The 19,762-nt window shown below is 44.1% G+C and overlaps 1 protein-coding gene across 16 annotated transcripts in view; it reads right to left on the bottom strand.

Moving 5' to 3' along the window:
* PARD3 (par-3 family cell polarity regulator) overlaps window positions 1–16,644 on the bottom strand; it is a 661,972-nt gene extending 645,328 nt beyond the window's left edge. For all 16 annotated transcript variants that reach the window (XM_060658990.3, XM_060658996.3, XM_060658994.3 and 13 more), the window contains exon 1: window positions 16,405–16,644. In XM_060658990.3, the coding sequence (XP_060514973.1) occupies window positions 16,405–16,524 (120 nt within the window). In that variant the 5' untranslated portion in view covers window positions 16,525–16,644. The remainder of the gene's footprint in view (window positions 1–16,404) is intronic.
* Between the last annotated feature and the right edge of the window lie 3,118 nt (window positions 16,645–19,762).

The following is a 19,762-nucleotide window of genomic DNA, read 5'->3' on the forward strand; positions in this document are numbered from 1 at the left end:
CTCATCTGTACATGAACTTGAGGGGTACTCTGGCTTATTTACCTCAGAGGACATTCCAATAAAGGAATCACAAGTGGCACAAACACTTTGAACTTCTTAGAGATGATGCCACATAAATGTAAGGTGTTATTACCATTATCTCTCTCTACTGTAGAGCCTGGGAAAGGTGTCAGATCTTTGAACTCATGAATGATGAACATAAACTACTTCTTAGGTTTGTCAGCTTCAAAATTTCAGGATATACAGTTTATGACCAGCACCCAGGCCAAGAATAGGACAATTTTAAAACATAACACAAAACAATTTTTAAAAAAAACCTAAATGTTTACTGTTACATGCAACACACACACACACACACACACACACACACACACGGACGCACGACACTCATACCGCAGAACAAAGATGGCCACAACCCACACTAAGAGCTGACCTCCTTGCATTAATAAGTGAAGTGGACATCCCCTCCCCTGGAATCCAGGCCACTTAATGACTGGTTTGGCATGTAGAAGAGAGGCGTTAATGATGCTGTGCTGGCTTCCAGGCCTAGGACTTAAGAGAATGGCAGTGTCCTCTTCCTCTTAGGACACTCTCCTTAGGAGCTCTGAACCACAGCCTGAGAAGTCCAACTACCGCAAGACCTCCATGCTAGAGACACTATGTACAGGTGCTCTTGTTGTTTTCTTTTTTTGTTTATTTATTTGAGAGACAGCAGGTGACTGTGAGTGGGGGAAGGGCAGAGAGACAGAATCTCAACAAGGCTCCGCACTTGTTACTGCCACTGCAGAGCCCAACACGAGGGTCAACCCCACAACCCGTGAGATCATGACCTGAGCAGAAATCAAGAGCTAGACAACCGACTGAACCACCCAGACACCCTTGTTTTCTTCTTTTTTCTTTTTTCCATATACTGTTTAATAACACGCCATGGAATATACATAGAGCAATGCTGGCTTCGATGAGTATTAAAATGGCCTTTATATCAAAACAAGGGCTGAAGGGCATGGGAGGCAAGCTTGGGAAAGAGAGGCCTCATACTTTTTTAGACTGAGATAGAAAATTTGCCTACAGCAATTTACAAAACCAAAGGTCACACAAATCCCTCCCTCAGAGTAACAGACACTCAAATGCATACAATGCTCCCAGGAGCGTGTGCACAGTCTTCGGAGGGGTTGGGGGACCATCCTCTGGTCCCCTGGCAGGGACCATACGCTGCCTCTGCTGCTGTGCCCAGTCCCAGCTGAGCCCAGGCTTCCAGCCAACCCCACCGAGTACCACACCTGTGAATGAAGCCATCTAGGACCCTCCGGACCAAGTCATCTGCCAGCTGAATAGCCCCACGTAACCCCAAATGGAGAAGAATCACTCCACTGAGCCCCACTGAATCCAAATTTTTAACCCACAAAATCATGAGACATAATTAAATAGTTGTTGATTTATGCCGTTAAGTTTTGGGTAGTTGGTTATGCAATAATACCTAAAAAGACATTAATTTTCAAAAAACATTTTTACTAATCAATTTATGGTTAGGTGCTATTTGATACTGCTAAATAACATAAAAAATTCTTACATGGGCATTGCTCTCAGGGCTACACAATTCAGTGCTAGGAAGTTCTTGTAGTATATATGAAGGCAATGTTTTAAATATTACAAAGAACTGCACTCTGCAACTCTGAAAGCACTTTTGAGGAAATTACTTCCTGTTGTAATCACTTCTCAGCAGTTATGCCACAAACACTGTACGCACAGTGCTAGGTTCTCAGCTTGCTAAATGCACAGCACCTCAGGGGCACAGGGGAAGACCTGCAATGGCCTCCAGAGGGTGGCTATGTGAGCCCAACCTGACAGCTCAAGCAGTCCAAAGGATGGCTGGAAAGTTCTGCATGAAGAATGACAGCTTGGGAGACATCACAATTCTGGACTTCAAATTATACTACAAAGCTGTAATGATCAAGACAGTATGGCACTGGCACAAAAAGACACATAGATCAATGGAACAGAATAGAAAACCCAGAAATAAACCTACAGTTATATAGCCAATTAATCTTCAACAAAGCAGGAAAGAATATCTAATGGGAAAAAGGCAGTCACTTCAACAAATGGTGTTGGGAAAACTGGACAGCAACTTGCAAAAGAATGCAACTGGACCACTTTCTTACACCATACACAAAAATGAACTCACGATGGATTAAAGACCTAAATGTGACACCTGAAACTTATGGTTTAATGAAATCCTAGAAGAGAACACAGGCAATAACTTCTCTGACATCAGCTGTAGCAACTTCTTTCTAGACATGGCTCCTGAGGCAAGGAAAACAAGCAAAAATAAACTGCTGGGACTACATCAAAATAAAAAGGTTCTGCACAGTGAAACAAACAACAAAATTCAAAGGCAACCTACAGAATGGGAGAATGACATATTTGCAAATGACATATCTGATAAAGGGTTAGTATCCAAAACATATAAAGAACTTATACAACTCAACATCCAAAAAACAAAGAATTCAATTAAAAATGGGAAGAAGGGATGAACAGACATTTCCCCAGAGGCATTCAGATGGCCAACAGACACCTGAAAAGATGCTCCACATCACTCATCATCAGGGAAATGCAAATTAGAACTACAATGAGCTATCACCTCATATCTGTCAGAATGGCTAAAATCAACAACACATGAAACAACAGGTATTGGCAAGGATGTGGAGAAATAGGAACCCTCTCGCACTGTTGGTGGGAATGCAAACTGGTACAGCCACTCTGGAAAACAAGACAGAGTTTCCTTAAAAAGTTAAAAACAGAAATACCTTATGATCCAGCAATCTCACTACTGGGTATTTATGCAAAGAATACAAGAACACTCATTCAAAGGAATACATGCACCCCTATGTTTACAGCAGCATTGTTTACAATAACCAGTATGGAAGCAGACCAAGCGTTCATGGATTGATGAATGAATAAAGAAGATGTGGTCTATACATACTATGAAATATTATTCAACCATAAAAAAGAATGAAATCTTGCCATTTGCAACCACGTGGATGGAGCTAAAGAGGATAATGATAAGTGAAACAAGGCTGGTCAGAGAACGACAAATACCATAAAATTTCATTCATATGTGGAATTTAAAAGACAAAACAAACAAGCAAAGGGAAAAAAAAATAAGAGACAGAAAGACAAATCAAGAAACAGACTCTTAATTATAAAGAACAAATTGATGGTTACCAGAGAGGAGGGGGGTGGGGCGGGTGAGTGAAATAGATGATGCAGACTAAGGAGTGCACTTGTGATGAGCACCAGGTGATATATGGAAGTGTTGAATCGCTATATTGTACATCTGAAACTAATATAACACTGTATGTCAAGTAAATGGAATTAAAATTAAAACTTAAAAAAGGCTTGGTCACCTGTTCACTTTTCCCTACTTCTAGTAATATGCAAAATGTATTAAAACATAGGCTATAAGGAGCCATGTTGACAAAAAATAACAATGCCATGTTGAAGATAACAAAACTGATCCATGGGCAAGCAAAGCCTCTGACCCACATTCAAGATGATGAGGCCTCAGACCAGAAGCACATATTTGCCAGCATCAGCCAGGCCACCTTGGCATTCTGGTATGGGGGTAGGAATGGGTCAATGAAAATATTCCAAGAAGCAGAGTACAAAAGTGTGTAAAAGGAATCAACTACTGGCTTTGAAAGTGTGCCTATGGGCACCATTTGCTCTTTCTCATGGAAATGCGACATCCTAAAATGCAAGGACATCAGTTTGTCATAGTGCAGTAATTCACAATACAGGCCTTGTGGTCAGAGGGGTCTGCCTAAGAAGGCCAAGCCATCATGCATCAGATGTGCAACCTTCTGCAACCTTCTTACCTCTTTAGCCTGAGTGTCGGCACCTATAAACTTGGGATTGCATCAATCCTCCCCCCAAACCATTCTACTGGATTAACATATACACACACAAAGCACTGAGCCTAGCATTTAGGGCCTGATACACAAAATGCCCCATAAGTGCTAACCATTACTGTTGACAATAATGGTATTACTACCACTATTTCCTGATACCACTTGTTTCCTGACTTCCTCCTACCCCTCTGAAACTCCTCAATGAATTGGGGCTGAGAAAACACAATGGGTATCACAGTTAAAGGTATTTTCTCAACAACTCCCCAACCAGATAGGCAGGTAAATAGTGCTTCCAATACAGCATGTCTTGTGCAAGAGCTTTCGATCATCAGTGCTGACCTAAAAAGCTTAATAGCATCAAAAGCAAAGACTAAGCTCAAAATACCACTCCCCTGCATCTAGAAAGCAGGGTAGTAAAAGCAGCCCAGGATGCAAAGCTCTTCTGCCTCAGCCTAAAGGTCTGAAGTACACCATCCACCTACCAACACAGACTAAGAGCTATCTCAAACTTCCCAAGATAGTAAGTCAAATGTTCTTACAAAAGAAAAAAAAAAAAAAGAAAGAAAGAAAGATAAATACGTGAGATGAGGGAAACACTAACTCAATGTATTAATTCAATGGAAGCTCTTCACGGTGTATATTAAATCATTACATGGTACACTTTAAATGTAATTACATTTTTTGTCAATTATACCTCAGTAAAGCTGGAAGGAAAAAAAAAAAATACTCCAGAGTTAGTTTCTCTACAGTTTTGTTATAAAACAGGAAAGTTATTCTGGAAAGTTTTTGAAAGCATTATTCATCACTTTCACTAGCAAAGCACAGAAACAAAGGAAATTGTGAAGGGAAGAGAGATGTATAAATTGCAATTTCCGGTGCTGCTACATCTCTTTCGTGTCCTGCATGAAACAAAAACTCAGGATTTCAAGGGCCCTCGTGTGAAACAATGTTTATAAACAAATACTGGAAGGGATCAAAGCCAAAATATGAATGTTGCACAATGAGAGATAAAGTTTTATTATTTTAATCACTACCTAGCAACTTCCCTTAAACACATATGGAGAGATGGAGGAAGCATTATTTTAATAAGATGTTTAAGGTCCTCAAACAGAGAAAAATAACTTTCAATATTGTGATGTGGAAAAGAGAAATGAGAGGAGGTGGTCCTCTTGAATACAAAGAGCATTGTTGGTAACCTGGCAAGTCTGACACAATAATACTGCCATGCCCAGAACCTGAGCAAGTCTTCAAGGCACCACTCCCTATTTAGTATGATAAATAGGTCAGCACTTGGGTGAAGTCTTCAGGTGATTGGTACTGGGTGCCTTTAGCTGAACTAAAGCATTAAAAGTTGCATCAATCTGTCAATCCTTATAACTACCTACCTAAGCAGAAGACGTTCTGTGTTCATTTATTGCTGATCTAGTTCCTTAAAATCACCTTCTTAAGATCCAGAGAAGAGTAAAGAAGTAGTAATGGGTACATGAACTACAGAGAACTATGTAATAAAGGATTAGAGAGGTCACAAAAAAGTCTACTTTACCACTTTATTTTATAACTCAGATCATCTCTTTGAGCTTCAAGGTATTGTCAGAACTACTGCTAGTTAATAAATGCTAGAGTTCTTCAAAACGTGTCTGCATTTATAAGTATAAATACTATTTATAGTTTTATTCTTTCCAGGGTTCAAAAGATATTTTTAAATGGAAAATGTATAACCAATGTCTTTTAAAAATGAGCACAAATTTTACATAATTTCCTTGGATTCAGCAGTATGGCAGCCACAATTTGAGAAAGTAACAAGGTCTAATAGTAAAAATGAGAAAGTAAAAAGCCAACCAGGCTAAGAAAGTTGGACAAACACATTTCTCCTTGATCTGTAAGAGAATCAGCTTTAACACTAGATGATCAGAACATTTGTTTTTCTCAATTTCCAACTAATTCACTAACAGATACTAATACTGGAATTGCTATAGTACTTTTACAAGAAAAAAAAGTGGCCCTTTAACAAATTATCCTGGAAAATGACACCTGGCACCACAAATCAAATAAAAATCAATCACTTTGTGAATCAGCCATTAAAATTGTGCCTAATCTATGTTTAAAACCAGAAGAAAGAGAAAAGATCTAATATTGGCTAAGAGTCTGTTACATGAGAAGTAGTATTTACATTAAGTCACTTAATGTTCATTACTGCCACCAAAAGATAGCATTCCCAAACTACAGATGGGAAAACTGAGGCTCACAGACCTTGTGGGACTTGCCAAAGTTCAAAACTACTGGAAGCCAAAACCAAAAACTGGAAAAACTATTCCACAATGGACATCTTGGAAAAATCTAAATCAGTGTCACTGGGATTTCATTTCTTAAATCGCAGAAGAATGTTTCCATGATTTTTTAGGGAGAACAGTTTCACCACAAATTCAAGTTCCCACATTCAGCGCGGTTCTAATGAGGATGGGAAGAAACAATTTAGAAGAGCTGATTCAAGTGAGCCTTGATCACTGGCAACCATTCCCAGCAAAAATGAAAGAACAGTTCAGCTAATACCTACTCCATTTTACCCCTACAACATTTTTGGGGGTTTTTTTGTTTTGTTTTGTTTTGTTTTTTACATTCTCTCCTTGAACCCTAACAACCTCATGAAGTAGGTGGCACTAGAAGCCAAAGACCCTGGGCTCACACAGGTTACCCTTCTTACTCTTAGATACACAAATGATGTACTTGCTCTTCTGAATCTTGGTCCAGAATGTGTCACTCTCATGTGCCTGCCTCCTAGGACAAAAAGAAACATCCATAACCAAACTTTCTACCTTCGGTCAGTTGCGTGTTTTTGTTTTTGTTTTTTTTTTTATTTTTGGGACAGAGAGAGACAGAGCATGAACGGGGGAGGGGCAGAGAGAGAGGGAGACACAGAATCGGAAACAGGCTCCGGGCTCCGAGCCATCAGCCCAGAGCCTGACGCAGGGCTCGAACTCATGGACCGCGAGATCGTGACCTGGCTGAAGTCGGACGCTTAACCGACTGCGCCATCCAGGCGCCCCGGTCAGTTGCGTTTTTATAAACATTTGTGTTTTAAAAAGGGGTCATAAAATAGAAAAGATAAAATTGACCGCACCACAGAAAGTTCGGGGTTTTATTAGCTCTCCAAGTTTCCTTGAAAAAAAATACATTCCTGAGAGTATGTGCCTTCAAAATTTTAAATATACTCATTTCATGGTTCTCACTTACAAATGCTGAAATACCACCATCTGCCAGATGTAGTTATTTAAACAGCTATCAATCCAAGAGATGCACTTTCACTAATAGATCCTCTTGATTTGTCTGAAAGGTTTTTTCCAGATCTCTAACAAAGTGGTAAAAGTACCAAATCCTGCATTCAACTTTAATGGATTCAGTGATTAGTCATATCCTGTGTGGTGGTACATCAGGAACCAATATCCTGTACATTTTACCTCCCTCTTCTGCAGGTGCTACTGGCTGTAATAAGAGAAATTTCAGTTAGAGTATAACCCTGCTGGGCAGAAACCCAGCTAACTATTATTCACATATGACTTTGCACACTGGGTTTCAGAATTATAAATTATGCATCTTAAATGCCTTTGTGATAGAAGAAAGTTTGTTCCCTGAAAAATAGTTTATTTTTTAATTCTAGATGTAATGTTCAACTTAGAAAATTAGAACACAGGCATAAAAAAAATTTCCAATATTTTCTTAAAAGAAACAGAAAAAACCCAGTCTCCTGTCAACCACTTACACAAAAATGGCACCATCTTCGTCTTTTTAATCTGTTAATACAACATATTTTCAGTATTTAGTAATTTTAGGTTTTTGAGATATGCAGCAAATTATTTTCTGAAGTGTCAGAGAAGGAAACATTGATTTTTATTGTAGGATATCTCAAACAGGCCTTTTCAAAAATATAAACCTTATAGTATAGATTAGTTTCTAATCTAAAGGGATGTGACACAAATAACAAGAAAAACCATACACCAGAAAAAAAATAAATAAATCTGAGTTCCAAAATATTAAGTCATACAGAATCTGAATTTTAAAAAACATCAAAAGTGGGAAAAATAATATTGACCTGGCTGTCATGTCTAAAACCACTTACATTTATATTGCCATAAAAATAACAACTTCATGAACATAAACATGTATGCATATGAATACACATATCCTACATTTAGTATTAGGTAATATCATATAGTTACACTTCACAAAAGGAATAGTGTTATTAAGTCACTTCTGAGCATGTAACTTACCCTAAAAGACACTTATCTTGAGATGGTAAGGAATTCTGAAGGACACTCCAGGCAAAATATATCGTAACTTCCAACAGCATGTGTTTGACCTAGGGTCAAGCCCCATCGTTTCAAAGTTACAGAAGCAAAGTATTTTCACAGAAAGGGTGGGTGGAGTAAGAGATTCTGCACCCTGTCTGCTCCTCTGAAGAGCCACTGCACATCATTCATATCCCACGGTTCCACGAGCACCGTATCGAACAATACAGACTCGATACGACGGTCTCTATCTCAGGGGACTGGCAGCAGGAGCCCAGCCAGAATATCTCAATACGGGAAGATGAAGACGGGAAGACGGAGCCTCACAAAGCTTGTGAGATTCGCTAAAGCTCAAAATGTCTGAGCACCAAAACCAAAAACTGGAAAGGCTTTTCACTATGGACACCTTTGGAACCTCATGAGCAGCCTTCACTCAACAAAGGCAGCTGGTGAGCTAGGCAGGAAGGAATCTCTGGCTGAGGGAGAACAGGTGAACAGTCAGGGGCGCCTTTAAGGAGGGAGAGAGGGTAACAGAAAGAGCCCAGGGGACCTGGAGGCTCAGCAGTCAAGAACTTACCAGGCAGCAACAGGACAGAGTGGGCAGGCCCAAGAACACAGGCCTTACACACCATAAGGGAAACTCCTCAAAATAGCCAGTGTTCACTTGAGGTTTCTGAGCACCTCTGACACAGAAATCCATGTATTACAAGGACTCACAGAACTATAAAACACCTAAAAACTGAGCTGTGTTCATAGTGACTTATGTAGTCTGTATTTTAACATCTTTACTGAGATGGAATCACAAACCATAAAATTCACCCATTTAAACTGTACAACTCAAAGATTTTTAGTATATTCACAGAATCATACGATCATCACCAGTATCTAAATTTAGAATTTTCATTACCCCCAAAACAGACCCATTAGCAGTCACTCTCCATTACCCCCAACCCCCAGCCCTAGACAACCACTACTCCACCGTCTGTACCTATAGATGTGCCTATCCTGGTCATTTTGTATATACAGAATCATACGACACGTGGGCTCTTGTGACCGGCTTCCTTTCACACAGCATAACGTTTTCAAGGTTCATCCATGTTGCAGCATGTGTCAGTATTTCATTCTTTTTTGTGGCTGAATAATATTCTAATGTATAGATAAACCGTTATTTTGTTCAGTTGATTGACACTGGGATTATTTCCGTTTGGGGGCTGTTATGAATAATGCAATGAACACTCACGTACATGATTTTTGTGTGGACATGTGATTTTATTTCTATCGCGCACATATTTTATAGTCTAGTTTTAAGAGAAAAAATTAAATAATTGACATTTCAAGTCATTTGGCTATGGAGCTTCAAACTTTGTTTCTAAGCTCCAATATCAGTTGATAGAGGAGAAAATAATAAGCAATAGTAATATTTAATGGCATAAATCACCTAAAGATGGCAAGCCAGACACAAGACACAGAGCTATGAAAAAAAAAAGTGATTTATACATACTTCTTCCAAACAAAATTTTAAATGACTAGAAGACAAATATATATGTACATATATACCAGCTTTATAGTCTGTTCACAGAACTCTGCATTTCTTTTCATAAAGCTTTTTCCATTTTCCATGTAAAACAGAAAAGACACCAAAAACAGGTAGAATCATATAAATTTACTGATTCCCCTACCTCTACTGCCACTGACCTTGGTCCAAGCTAGGAGTGTTGTATGAGTGGCCAAGGAGGAGGAAAGCACAGTGTGCAGACCTAACCAACCATTTTACCATGAGGAAAAGGAACTGTGGAAATCACCTACCTGGACCAGTTTTACACATTTCTTCCCATCTTTGAAAAAATACAGAGGTCTCCAAACACCTACTGCGTAATCAACATCACTAAGCTGCATCCAACTCTACAGGGAGGTAAAAACCTCCCAGGGCAAATGGAGGACCCGCCTACAGGTTAGTGGTACAAGTGAGACTTGAAATATAACCTCTGTGACCAACGCATCCGGGTTCACCATGAGCCAAGAAGCACTTCACATCAGCCAGACTCTCTCTGTGAATCTCAGATCCTAAACATTTCTATTTACTGCTGGCACTTACCCAAGGATCCAACTGACAGAATTAGAGGCGCCAGACCCAACATAGGTATGTTTCAGGGCCAGATTCCCACACTGCTCTGGCCACCTGCCTTGAACCAGGCCCAACGCAAACCCTATGACTATCCCTCTGCTTGATCTGAAAACAGACTGGCCTCCTTCAAAAGAGCTGACACAAAAGAATAACTTCCAGGTACTCCAAATCACACTAAATCTTAGCTTCAATTATAATGTTTGTACCAATATGCCAAACACACCAAACCCTAGAGTGCTGGTCATAGTCTTCCAAGAAAAAGTATATTTTCTGTGTAAGAATGTGTGATGTGTTTATTCTCCACTTTTTATTTACTCCAACTGTAATATTACTATGCAGAAGACATTGCTTATTCAAGTAAGACTGAGGCAGGGCCACAGCCCCCAAGCATTCCACCCGGGGTTGGGGGGGAGGGGGCGGCAGAGCTCAGTTCTGTTCCATAGATAAGCACACTAAGTAGAAGTATGAGGTGGAGAACCTCAAACAGCTTGGGAGGCAGGGCCAGCCTCCCAAAGATGGGTCATCTGAGCTGAAGCTCAATAAATGAACAGACGCGGAGGGAGCAAGCATCCCAGACAGAACAAACAGAAAACACCAGAGCAAAGGCAGGAAAGTGTAAGCAAGCCCAAATGGATGGAGTATGGGATGGGGAAGTCTGGTGAGGGAGAGTCTGGAGGCAGGAGTCCCGAAAGGGGCAGGCTGGAGGCAGGAGGGGTCCCACAAGTGACAGGCTGTGCTGAGGTGGCAGGACCTGGCCTCTAGGGAAAGCAGGTGCAGAGACCCTTACACAAAAGAGTACAATGAGATTTGCATTTTAGAAAGATCAGCCTTTCAGATACACTGCATTTCTTTTTCACCTTTGAGAAGGTAGAAAATTTTAATAAAACAGTAACATTTACTTCATTTCACTATGTTTATGCTTGCTTCTATTGTCATTCACACTCTGCAACAATGTAACTGTTTTCCTAAAAGTTTCAATAAGCTTGTAAATGTGTCAACAGTTATATATGTATTTGCAGGAAAATCTCACAGCAACTGTTAAGATTTTTCATCAAAACCATGAGTTGTATGGTTTCACTAGTCAACAGTTCCCCGCCCCACCCCTGCCAAATAGAGAAGAGCACATTTTCAAAAGTGTCTGTAAACTCATGTTTGTCTTTTTAATAACAAAATGATTCTAATTACTAGGTTTCCCTGCCTCAGTGACAGAAGCAGTGGCCCCAAAGGCCAGAGGCCACAGAATAAAGCCAATCACACACACACACACACACTGCTCTTCTGACTGCAGTACTGTTTAGGCAAATATTAACACTTTTACCTAATCTTTAATTGAATTACCACTGCCTTCTTAAGAGGAAAAAAACCAAACAGGAATAATAGGATACTTGGGAAAGCTTCCCAGGAAGTAAAGCTGGTGAGTGAAACATTGGTGATTCAGATCCAGCCCTGAAGAGTTTCATATTCATCATCTGTCCAGCACTCACATCAACCCTGCAAGGGAGTAGCCCACTTTAGTCATGAGCAAAATAAAGTTCTGTAGGGTTCATTTGCTCAAGGTTAAATGGTAATAAAAAATAGTCATAACAATAATAAATAAACCTATGTCTCTAAACCCAAACCAAAGCTCCTACCACCCCCAAGAGAGGAGGACTATGGGGGAAGCAGTGAGTTAAGGGGTTCCTGCAATTCCCCTCCCTCACTTTACCCTTCTTCCTCTGTTACTCAGCACTCAGCTAGCAGCATTTAGACTGAAGGCAGATCCCATCCAAAGAGCTATTCCAGACATCCTCCCAGAGGACCACTAGTCCCTATTACTACCCTGCCCAAATAACCTAGTCCTTCCTGTACCATCAAACTGGGTAACATCCCACTGGTCATGCCCTGGCATTCATAGTTTTCCTCCTGATCCTGACCCACCATCTTGCATGAATGCTCCACAAGAGCCAAACTAGCCCTGAAAGCCTGAATCACCTGGGATCACACAGTTTCCCTTCATACCATCCCCTCCTTTCCACCTCTCAGAAACGCAGCAGATGCTCTCCAGATTCTCATGCCTGGACCCCACGGCAGACCTTGAGAACCAAAACATCTTAGCCAGGCAGGTGCTTTTTGAGATTACTCTAGTACCCAACTAGGAAGCACTTGTCCTACAGTAAGGCTAGCTGTCCCACTCACTAAGCCCCATACCAACCCTAGTGACCAAATGGGACCCCCCCCCAACCCAATGCCATAATAACCACTCATGTCTCTAAAATCTGGAATCAATTACTGTCTCTAACACCCTGTTGTTAATTAATGCTACCACCTACTATTATTGTTTTATGTACCCATCTTGTCTCCTAGATTATGTTCTTCTTGAGTGCAAGGATTTTGTCTTATAGTTCTCCATAGAACATAACATTTTGTACACAGCAGCCCTTCAAATACTAACATTTTTTTTAATTTTTTTAATGTTTATTTATATTTGAGAGAGAGAGGAAGAGAAAGAGCATGAGCAGGGGAGGGACAGAGAGACAGAGAGACACAGAATCTGAAGCAGGCTCCAGGCTCTGAGCTGTCAGCACAGAGCCCGACAGGGGGCTTGAACTCACAAACCATGAGATCATGACCTGAGCTGAAGTCGGATGCTTAACCGCCACCCAGGTGCCCCTAAAATACTAACATTTTTTAAGCAAGCATGAAGACTTTCTCCTAATCAGATTTAGGATGTACAGCAGGAAAAATGGGAAGCCTCGGGGCCAACCTTGATTCACTCAAAATTAAGGAGTGGCCAGCAAAGAAAACTCCGGAAACCAAGGGCACCACACTAACAAGTCACTGCAGTTGGTGCTCTGTACCCTGTGTCCATCAGGATTCAGGGATGAGTCAGGCTGCAGGCACGAGAAGAACGAACAGACACATACACAGCAGCCAGTCCTCCAATTCGAAGCACTCAAGAAGAGTGCCTGCAAGAGAATTCTCAGTGTCTAGCAGAACACCCTCCTTAGACAGGGTCAGGATGAGGATGGGAAGACGGAGATGGAAAAGCCAAAGCATCTTCACTCGTCAGTGATCATAAGCAGAAAAACATTTTTTCACTAGAGGAAAAAAAAATGCTATGACTAAGTGTAAGCCTTCAAATATCTGCTTATTGAGGACATTTCTGGTATTAAGTCACACCACTCCACTGCCCAGAAAAATTGATTTGTTTAACCTGAAAACAGCTCAAATATAATAGCCCCACCACACGACAAAAAGCTTATAGCAGAGAAAGCTTCGGTGACTTGGGATCTTTATTTTCCCTTTTCCATTCTTTTTTAGGGGGGGCAGACTTAGTTGATTTTTATTCAAAGCCACAGGATCTTTCCACATTTTCCCCACCAGACAGGGGTCTGTCATGCCACATGTCACCTAGCAACTCAAAACACCTCTCCACAATTACCCAGCTACCCAATTCTTCATACAAAACTTATCCTATTAAACAATAAGGGATAAAGAAGAGATAAGAGGATAAAATTTACAGCAAGTCTTAATATCTGTTTGCTTCATAATCACCTTAAATAAAATGGGAGAAATGAGAAGAAAGACTGAAGTTTAATCTTAACCATTACCTAGCAATTTCAGAAGAAAAAACACAAATGAACCTAGAAGACACTCAGACTCTTGCAACATCTGAGAGTCAACAGTTTTGTGATCCAATGATTAAACTTTGTGTACTACAAAGCCCATCTTAAAATTCACCCACTGAACTGTGAATTGCACTGAAAGAGCCTTTAAATAATTTTAGAATGCCCTGACTCATCTCTGACTCCTCCCTCTCGTTCATATCCAACTCCAATGCTACCACCACCCTCTGAGAATCATCCTCCCTTCCTTCTCCACCTGGTGATCTCACACTTACCCTCTAAAAACTTAGCTCACATGTCCCTTCTCTTAAGGATGCCTTCCCAGACTCTCATAAGGGAACTGCACTCCCTTTTCCATGGTCCCAGGTCACTATGGAACAACTACCACTAATATTTAAAAACACTAGTCCAAATATATTACCAAGGCTCCTCAGTTACATCTACCCAACATCCCAGATGCTCCTCTCCTCACCGCCCAATCATGTGTCCGGACACACCACTGGTCTCCTTCACTGGAAGGACCATGGAGCCTCTTGTCCTAGACTCTCACATTCCAATTTCCACAAAGCAGCCAATGGGCCCCCTACATGTCCAGCACCCAGAACAATACCTTGGACACAGTAAATGTTTAAGAATTTCTGTGGGAAGGAATGAATGATACAATCAACCAAATAACTACATTTGTATCTCCCAAACAGCCTTTTTTAACCAAAGTCCATTGTGCGCATAACGAAACAGAACTCATTTTAAGCATGTAAAACAAGTAAAATGAAAGGAAACGTCCCTCACCTCTCCCTATTCAGTAACTCAGGCACACCACAGATTATGTATTATTGTATTTCTCTTTCCGTTCACAATTTATTTTGGTTTCTGAAGTACATATACAATCTGATTATTGATTTAGAACATTTATATCATAAACTGCCATTCATAAACAGTCTTTTTTAAATGCTAAATGTAGATTTGGAGAGCATGTTTCTTTCCCCTTGTCAGCAATGTAAGATAAACGGATGCCAATTTCCACTAATTTTATTTGATTTTCAATAACAGTTCAACCAAGTGTAAGGAACGTTTTAGAGCAGTTAAATAAAGTCAACACCTTCCACCATTGTGTCAGGTTCCTAAATGGCCCCAAGATTATCTTGAAAAGGCCAAATTCATGCTATTCTTTCCAATATATACTAAAAATCAAACAATAGCGTAAAAAAAGTTTTCTCCCCTTAAGTTCAGAGAGAACTGAAGGATGCTGCCCCCAGCACCCTGTATACACCCAGACTGGCAAAGCCACCGTGTACTGCCTCAACGCCCACAGAAGCTAGGGCTACTCCACTACCAGGAACAAATGAGAAAATGCTTAAGTGACCTTGCTGTCTCCACAAAACGTTACTCTACAGCAAAGGAGATATCCTCAGGTGCTTGACAGAAACTTCGGAGGTGTAGGCTGTTGTCAAACACAGACAGCCGATAAAACAATTTAACAAAATGCCTTTTCACTTCTGACACATTGTAGAGGAACGCAGTTGAGTGGAGACAATGTTATCACTCCACGAAGAAAAAGGGAAATCTACTCCACTCCTAAATCAGACCCTGGCTCCGCAGCCCCGGCACCATATGGAACTAGTTCCAGATACGTAAACGCTGAGGTTCTCGCAGGAAAACTTTTAATGCAGTGACTGACTGCAGGGTTGTGCGTTTTCAAGGAGCGCTGCACGCCAGCCTCTCCTGCACCGGGATTCCGTGCCCCGCTAACGTCCGCGAGCCGGCGGAAGCGGGGGTCCCCCTGGGGGCCGCCTTCCCGACCGCGAGCCGGCGACTGTCCCCCAGCAGCCGGCCGTGCCCGCGGGCGGCTCCGAGGACAGGGCTGGGCGCTCTGGCTCGTTCCCCCGCCCGGGCGAAGGGAGAGTTGGAGCACAAATGCGACCGCTCTCCGCCGTGTGTGGAATATTTAAACTCTGCTCCAACCTAAAAAGTTCCCTTTCCCCAGCCTCCGCCGCGGGGCCTGGGAGCGGGGAGAGGCCTGAGGCTGGATTTCAACCGCCCGCAGCCGCGGCCGAGAGAGAGGCGTCCGGCCAGGCTTCGCCCGCGCCCCCCGGAGGGCTGGGCTCGGGCTCCGCTCCCAGGGCAGGCTCCGGAGGGGAACCGGTGGCCGGAGCCCCGAGGGAGAGGAGGGAGGCGCTCGGCCCGGGAGGGGCCGTGGGGTCCGGCGCGCTCACCCGGGGCTGCGCCCGCCCCGCCGGCCCCGCCCGCGCCCACAACTTTGCCGCCCGCGGCCCCGGGGCGGGGGGCGCCCGCGAGGCCCGGCCCGGCCCGGCCGCCGCACTTTCCCTTTCCCCGCCTCCCATCCGTCTCCCTCCTCCCCTTTCCAGGAAGCGCCATATTGATCCCGGCGCCTTCCCCCTCCTCCTCTTCCTCCTCCCTCTCCTCCTCCCCCCCCCCTTCTCCCGCCCCCACCCCCCGCGCCCCTCGCGCCCCCAGCCCCTCACCTTGGCGATGGCCTTCCGGTAGCGGGTCACCGCTTGCTGGATGAGGCTGAAAACTTTCATGTGGCCGTCGCCGCACGGCACGACCACCCGGGTCCTCCCGAAGCACACGGTCACTTTCATGCCGCCGCCGCCGCCGTCGCGGGCCGGCCCGCGCCCCTCGCTGACCGCGGCCGGAGCGGCCCCGGGCCGGGGCGGCTGGACGCTGGGCGCGGCGGGGCCGCTGCACGGGCGCGCGGGAGGCTAGGGGCGCGGGCAAGCTGCGGCGCCGGGGGGCCGCTCGGCTCGCATGCCCGGCCCGGCCCGGCCGCCCTCGCCTGGCCCGGGGCTCGCCTCACCTCTCCCCGCTGCAGCGCCCGCAGCCTCCGGCCACCTGTTCGGCGTCTCGGCGCGCTCGGCGGCGGCGGCCCGGGGCTGTGTGGCGCTCGCGCTCACTCGGGGCCGCTGGGGGAGGGGACGGCGGCGAGGGGAGGGGAGGAGGAGGAGCAGGGCCGGGCACACAACACCGCGCACATGCGGCAGGGGGAGGCGCGGCCCGGTCCCCGCGCGGGGCGGAGCGCACGGCCGCAGCCCCACGCCCCCGCCGCCTCCCTCCTCTGGGCGCGGGCGGCCGCGGGACCCCGACCACACTGCCCGCCCCTGCAGGCGGCCCTGCGCCTGGGCCGGCCCTGTCCCCGCGCCGCCGCGGAGGTGGGAGCCCGGAGCGCCCCTCCCCCCGCCCAGCCGACCCCCCGCGCCTGGGCACGACGTCCCCCACCCGCGCCCCTCAAGCGCCCCAGCGCGCTGCGGGGCTGCGCTCGCCTCGCTGAGCCCCTCCTCGAGGGCGCCCGCTCCACACCCCCCCCCCCACCCCCCGAGGTCTCTCCGGAACCCACCCCCTTTCTTTGTCACTTTTAATCCCCTTCCTCCGGCTAAGGGATTCGGGAGAAATCGTTTCTAGAGAAAACACTTTACTCTTGGCGCCGCGGACTCAACGCGCGGAGACGCTTAGGGAGGGGCCGTCCCCACGTTCCCCCAGGAGGACAGGGACCGGGCTGGGCCGGGGTGTTCCAGCCCAGGTTTCTCCTCCCGCGGGGGCCCTCGCGCGCGGACGTACCCCTCCGGCCCGCAGCTTGGCAGGGTTTATGCACTGGCTCGCTTGTTCGGCTTCAAGGCCGGGCGGAGGTTGTTATGCGTTAAAAGCAAAAATTAATCGGCTGCTCTGGGGAGAGGCTGGTGAGGCTTTGACTCGACCCAGCCTTTCTTCGGAGGCCACACTATTTACCTTGAAGTTTCCGGTGACCCCGTGATGACCCACCCGCTTCAACACGTAGACCTTAAACATCCGCAATTCAGATAATTTTATTTCTTAAAATTCTGCAACATACGCAGTCCTCACGCAGATTCGTGAACAATATATTCCGAATGCCTTGGGGCAAAGCTGTGGAAGGGGATCCCCACGATGCGCCGGTGCTTAAAGCGGGAGCTTAAATCCCAGGAAAAGAAAGCGACTCCGTAATGAGTTACATGCATGCGGGACGTGAGACATTTTAAAACAAAGTGGACCGAGTCAATAAAAGTCATTGGCGCTTGTCTCTGTCTTAGTTATGAGCTATGATTCCTTAACAACTATGTGTCCTTGTGTTTAAAGAATGGCAAATGTCCGCAAAGAGTCGTTGTTTGCCCATCTTTCCCAAACCATGCTAACTTCATTTTTGCCCGTTGTACCTAGCATATGTGAAAGCAATTAACAGCTCCCTTGAACTCGAGTAGAACTTCCTGCATTTGGATCAGAAAGAGCAGGTGATCGTCTATCCCTCCCATTCCATCTCCCATTTTAAAATAAGGAAACAAAGAAATCATCTACTTTCCAGAATCCCAGCAGCTTCCACTGCTCCACACTGCCCCAGGTATAGTTTGTCATAAAAAACATTGTACATCCACTCATCTACAGCCCTTGACCAATATATCCAATCATCAGTCCTAGCAAACCAGTGCAATAAGTAGGCACTGTGTGTCATCATCACCGTCTTGCAGCAGGATATTGACTGAGTGTTGAAGTTGCTCGCCCAAGGCCACAGAGAAATCTTGAGGCCGGCCCAGAAATAGAGTCCAGGTTTCCTTATAGACATTCATGGGAAAGGCTCATTATACTATCTGGCTGCAACGTTCCATATTTCTACCCACTAATTAAGTTTGTGATGGTTTGTGACTATCATAACATCTCATGCAGAGGTGTTCTTGCTTCTTGTACTAATAGTTGGATCCACAACAATTACCCATAATTGTAGATGTTGTTTCTGTTTTAATGCATTGGGGAGGGAGGAATATATTAGTTTAGAGGGGGGCTTCCTCAAAATAATTCTGATTGCAAAATAAGTTGAAGAATAGCCAGAGCACATCAGACACAAGTCTCTAGATTCAGATCCTGACTCCACCATTTACTAGTGCCTTAGACTTGGCACTCAATCTCTCTCTAGCCTCAGTTTTATCAGCTGAAAAGTGGGTTGATGACCTCCATCTGATCAATTATAAGGATTAAATAAAATAAAGCATTGACACTTAGTACATGCTACCACATGAGAATGTGTAGTATAGTCCAGTTGCTGTAACATAGGTGAAAAGTAACAAAGTCAGGACAGGATAGCAAATGATGATATTGGGGAAAGGGAGAACAGGGGCAGAAGAAGCCCAGCACTCAGAGAAATTACTGGACTGCTCATAGAGCAGCTCAGTGATTGGACCAGGGCTCCTGACTCCCAGGCCTACAGGTTCATTTTAATTGGATTCCACGTGTAGTTAGAGAAGATCTTCCGTGTGGAAAGTACTGGCTAAGTATTACAGAATTATAAAAGTGAGTAAGAAAAAGATAATATAGAGGTTAAGATAAGACAGCTATTGCAGGAACTGTAATTGAAGATGTTAAACACTATGTGCCAGCAAAGTGTTAATGGTAGTCCTGGGATGGGAGGTCTACCTTCATAAAAGAGGCATCAGAATATATGCATAAGACTTTATTCACATCAATTTTTTCTGTTATTCAATAGTTAAGATTTAGACAATTTTTCAAAACTATGATCCATAGGATTAATAATTAAAATGTTTATTCAACTAACCAGATAAAGCCTTAAGGCTTTATTTAAATCTACCTAGTTTTTTGTAGATATTGTGATTCCCTTTATTTAATAATTGATGAGAAACTAATGCTCTGTTATTTTTGGACACGAGAATCTTGGATATCTTGAGTCAAATTCATAAAATTGCATCACCAAATAATGAATCTACTCACGCCAATGTGCTTACCTAACATCTAACCATGAAGATACTTTGGGGCCAGGCTTCCTTCCCATCTAAAGTGTTCAGCTTGACCATATTGCTTCTG

This window comes from Panthera onca, chromosome B4 (genome assembly GCF_046562875.1).
Source record: "Panthera onca isolate mPanOnc1 chromosome B4, mPanOnc1 haplotype 2, whole genome shotgun sequence".
Classification (NCBI taxonomy): Eukaryota; Metazoa; Chordata; class Mammalia; order Carnivora; family Felidae; genus Panthera; species Panthera onca.